This window comes from Heloderma suspectum, chromosome 6, assembly GCF_057233095.1.
Source record: "Heloderma suspectum isolate Gila_16-S chromosome 6, 16-S_ref, whole genome shotgun sequence".
NCBI lineage: Eukaryota > Metazoa > Chordata > Lepidosauria > Squamata > Helodermatidae > Heloderma > Heloderma suspectum.
The window spans coordinates 106453356-106458550 of record NC_139463.1 but is presented as its reverse complement, the minus strand read 5'-3'; the positions used below and the strand labels follow the sequence as shown (position 1 = coordinate 106458550).

General features: G+C 45.4%; 1 protein-coding gene across 1 annotated transcript; it reads right to left on the bottom strand.

Annotated features, from left to right (window-relative positions):
* Positions 1-703: 703 nt before the first annotated feature.
* LOC146342315 (olfactory receptor 10C1-like) lies at positions 704-4636 on the bottom strand. Its single transcript, XM_084807793.1, has 3 exons — positions 4620-4636; positions 2082-2801; positions 704-947 (listed from the first exon to the last, which is right to left on the bottom strand). Exons 1-3 carry the CDS (start codon positions 4634-4636, stop codon positions 704-706), a joined length of 981 nt encoding a protein of 326 aa, XP_084663919.1.
* Positions 4637-5195: the final 559 nt, after the last annotated feature.

The window sequence follows — 5195 nt, the reverse complement described above, 5'->3', positions numbered from 1 at the left end:
GACCAGTGTATCTTCTCCACTGATACATTGCCAGGGCTCCTGCTAGAATCAGGGTTTCCCACAGGGTCTGTACACTCTGATGAGTCAGGCACTTCATCTGATGGGTCATCTTGGCATATGTCAGGGTCAGGTACGACACCGAGGCTCTTCTAGTTGTGTGTCCAGGTACTCATGTGGTGACAATATGTGTGTGAGCCCTTCCTCTGGAACCCTCCCCTCCCCCTCCAGAAGACCCATTTGGCTCCTTCACTGCTTGTGTTGAGGAGGCAGTTAAGATGTTTCTTTTGTAATCATGCCTTTGAGCCCTGCTCAATATTTTGGCTGGCGTGAGTTCTGTTGTTTTCTATTGCTTGTTCTGTTGCTTTACTTTTTTAGTGTATGCTGCTCTGATCTCCTTAGTGGGAAAAGAGGAGAAATTATTTAAGTAAAATAAAGACATAAAATAAATTAGCTGTTCCTTTTGACATTCACCTCCCCCTTATATAGTTTGGAGGTGGTGCTTCTTCCTTTTCTTCTGCCTAAACATGACCCCTTGTCTTGGTGACCACATAGTCCAGGGTATGCCCCCCCCCCGCTATCTTCCAAGTTGCACTTTGTCCTATAAATATCTCTGATGATCAGACTTGTTTGCATCCTCACAGTACTTGAATCTGGGTCATTCTGTATTTTGACAAAAGGATGAAACTGGTTTGAGATACCTAGACTATTTTATAAGGAAAACTAGTTTCCTTCCTATTGATTTCTTGAAAGCAGCTTTTACCTCTGTATTCCTCAGGCTGTAAATTATTGGGTTGAATGTTGGAGTCACTACTGTATAGAGGAGAAAAAGGATCCTGTCACTGTCCAGGGAATAGAATGATTTGGGTCTAATGTAGATGAAAATGGTGGTTCCATAGAAAAGTGAGACAACAATCAGATGCGAGGAACAGGTGGAGAATGCTTTGTGTCTGTTTATTTATTTTTATTTATTATTAAATTTATTAATCGCCCATCTGGCTGGTCACCCAGCCACTCTGGGTGATGTACAACATACAATAAAACAATTTAAAACTATAAAATTCTACCATAATTTTTTTTTTTTAAATACCCTAACCAACCCCAAATGCCTGCCTGAACAACCACGTTTTTAATGCACGATGGAAGCTCATTAAAGAGGGGGCATGATGGAGTTCCCTAGGGAGGGAGTTCCACACAGTGGGGGCCACCACAGAAAAGGCCCTCTCCCTCGTCCCCACCAGTCTAGCTGTCCTGGCTGATGGGACAGAGAGAAGGCCATCCGAGGCTGATCTTGTTAAGCGGCCTGTCTGGTGTTGCTGGAGGCGCTCCTTAAGATAGGCTGGGCCGGAACCATATAGGGTTTTAAAGGTCAAAACCAACACCTTGAATTTGGCCCGGAAAACAACTGGTAACCAGTGCAACTCCTTCAGCACTGGAGTGATGTGATCTCGCCGGCGGCTGCCTTTAATCAGGCGAGCCGCCACGTTCTGTACCAGCTGCAGCTTCCGAACCGTCTTCAAGGGTAACCCCACGTAGAGCGCATTACAGTAGTCTAAACGAGAGGAGACCAGGGCATGTACTACCGATGGGAGCAGATGGTCGGGAAGGAAGGGGCGCAGCCGCCGTATCAGATGGAGTTGATACAGCGCTGTCTGGCTCACAGCTGACACCTGAGCCTCCATGGACAGCTGGGAGTCCAAAATGACCCCCAGGCTGCGGACCTGGTCTTTCAAGGGTAGCCGTACCCCATTCAACACCAGGTCAACATCCCCCAGCCTCCTCTTGTCTCCCACCAAAAGTACCTCGGTCTTGTCAGGGTTGAGCTTCAGCTTATTCCTCCCCATCCAGCCACTCACCGTCTCCAGACATTTGGACAGGGATTCTACGGCCAACCTTGGTGAAGATTTGAATGAGAGGTAGAGCTGCGTGTCATCCGCATATTGATGACACTGCACCCCAAACCTCCTGATGATAGCCCCCAGCAGCCTCACATAGATGTTAAATAGCATCGGGGAGAGGATGGAACCCTGTGGCACCCCACAAGTAAGTGGCCATGGGTCCGAAACCTCCTCTCCCAGTGCTACCCTCTGGTACCTGCCGGAGAGGGAGGTCTGTTCTTGGCCACAGGCATCATTAGGATGGTGGAAATGATGAGGACGTAGGACAAGAGGATGAGCAAAAAGGGTACCAGGATAAAGAATACTGTTACAGTGGCAACTGCCACTTCATTCTTGAAGGTGTCTGTAGTGGCCAGTCTCAAAATGGGTAGAACATCGCAGAAGAAATGGCTGATTCTATTATGGCCACAGAAGGGAAGTGTAAATATTGAAACAGACTGCCCCAAAGCCACCAAAATACCAAGAGCCCATGAGATGGCAGCCAACTGGGCACATTTCCTGGGGCTCATGATGCATGAATATTGTAGGGGTTTACATATGGCAAAGTAGCGATCATATGCCATGACACAGAGGAGGCAACACTCTGTGATGCCAAAGAGGATGAAGAAATACATCTGAATTCCACAGCCCCAAAAGGATATGGTGAGAGTCTCTGATAATAAATGCTCTAGCATCTTAGGGATGATGGATGAGGTGTAGCCAATTTCCAAGAAGGACAAGTTCTGGAGAAAGAAGTACATTGGCGTGTGTAGGGTAGGATTGGCAATGGTGATGATCAATATCATGCTGTTCCCAGTCAATGCCACCATGTAGAGTATTAGTACCAGCCAAAACAAAAGGACTTGTATGTTCTGGAAATCAGAGAAGCCTAGAAGAATGATTTCAGTCAAGCAGGACTGGTTGCCTCTTTTCATTATATCATCCAGATAGGTTCCTTGAGACATAATAGGGACTTCAAACAAAGAAATCAAGGTCATAATTAATTTAAGTGTCTTAAGTTTTTCAGATTGAAGATTTACATTCCAGTCCTATTGTGTCTGCTCAGAAGTAATTCCTGCTGAGTTCAAGGGGTCGTACTCCTTGGAAATTACTGTGGGGATTGCAGTTCTGCGTCGCTACATTGTCCTGCTGAATCATGCAACCTAGGATCAACTCACAGGAACCATATATCAGAATTCCTCCCCCCTGATTTCATTGTGGCTTGTCCTGAGTCAGGATAGATGAATTTGTCTGTTTCTATAACATTCACATTTTTCCCAAGCACAAGTTCATCCCATCCTGTTTCAGCATCAGTTTGTAACCTTTTTAACGTCTTCATGAAAATTCATATGCATTTTTGTATGCACAAAACTTTGGAAGCATTTTTGTATGCCGTTCCCCCTAGTAGAACATTGTTTTTCCTGCAAGCAACTTCCCCAGATGTATGTATTTTATACTCTATTTCTCCCAATGTGCACATTTTTGTAGGCAATTTTCCCTAATGCACACATTTCTGCATGATTTTTTTTATTGAACAAATACATTGTTAAATTCAGATAAGTCCAAAATGGAAGGATAATTCCCTTCTGGGTCATGTATTGGTTGAGGAAGTGCAAATTAAGTCAATCCATATTAAAGTTCAAAGCTAACAAAATGAACTCCCATCCCTAGTCCTGTGATCTGGATACATGCTCATTTTACTTTGGCCACTGATTAATAGATTTTGTAGGTGAGTTCAGGAATTTTGCTAATGATAAGAAGGAACCCAAACTATAGCAGCACTGCTTGTTCCAAGACACCTTTGATCCTTTCCCTTTCAAATGTAAAGCTCTCCTTGCACCATTTCCCCTGGGGTTGGCTGAATCTCAAAATACATCCAAGACGAGTTGAGACTAAAACCGCCTAGTTGGGCATGGGTGCCCATTGTTTCTCATCAATGATCAGGCCATTGCCCTCTGTGGAAGACTACTCTTCTCCATTCACCCAACACAACAACCCAGTTTGCATGATACATTTGGCTCACTGTGGATTATTTCACCATGCTGGGTGTGTGTGGCTGCAGTATGAATATGCACACACCAAAGGGGTTGTGGTCTGTCATCCGAACTTGGCCATTGGGTTTATTCAAGGGTTAAACAACTCTCACATAACCCTCAGTTAGTAGTAGGGTATGCAAGGGTTGTTGAACCCTTGAACAACCCATAGTGGCCAGGTTTGGATGACATGCCGTAAGCTCCAGTTGGGGGTTTCATATTAACAATGGTGGCCGCATGCGTACAGCAGGCGCCACGGCTCATTGTGGTTTCAGTAACTCACAGTGACTTGGGCATGTTGTGTGAACTGGACCAATGTGAGCTTTTTCAATGTGCAAACATTTCAGACATTACCTGCAACAAGCTCCCCCCCCATTAAAACTTGTAGAAGCCCTATACAGCATAAACAAAAGCCAAAAATAAACTCTCCCCCAATTTTCCATGTCAGAATCACTTAAGAACAATCCAGCCTTTTATTCATGCATGCATAAAGAAAGGAAGAAAGGAAGGAAGGAAGCTAGGAACTAACCAACCAACCAACCAACCAACCACAGCCTTATGTAACTTATAGTACATAGACCTTACTTGTCTGAAAATTTTCAGATGTATGCCGAACATCCAACGAATAATAACTGGAAATTCCGCAACCTTCATTGGATACTACAAGCAATGAGGATTCTTTTGCTGTAGATGCCACTTAATTTATTCCAACCTCTGAAAAGGATACATCTCTTGATATATCTTCTTGGTTGCTTATGTTATACTAATCAGCATTGGTAGAAAAGGCATTTTTAAAGCCACTTTAGGTCTACAGGATCAGAAATTCCTAAGAGATTGGGTGGATTTTTTCCCCTTATAAAAGCCACATGATGGAGCCACTTTAAATTGGAATGGGGCTTGGTAAACAAATGACTCAGGTAGGGTTGGCGGAGAATTTCTCCCCGAAACTTCGGGGGGCCGAGCGCCAACGTGTTCGGCCCCCCGAACAAGTTTCAGGGAGAAATCCTCCACACACACCCCGCACCCCACACCCCCCCCGGGACGGGACTTACCTTCGCCGAATGTCCCTCCCGGCGGCAGGTCCGGCCGGCGGTTCGGCGGGTGTTCGAGCGGGGCGGGAGCGGCAGCCGGTCTTTCGACCAGCTGCCGCCGCCGCCATTGCAATGAAAGAAAAAAAAAACGCCCCCTGATAGGCTACGTGACGATTCACATAGCCTATCACGGCTAGATTTGCAAAGTCAGCCGTGATAGGCTACGTCAATTGTCACGTAGCCTATCACGGGTGACT

Bases quoted from the DNA above. Each gene is read 5' to 3' on its own strand.
- LOC146342315 (XM_084807793.1), bottom strand. The intron at 948-2,081 runs GTAGCACTGGGA...ATAAATAAACAG, and splicing joins TCTCCGGCAGGTACCAGAGG to ACACAAAGCATTCTCCACCT.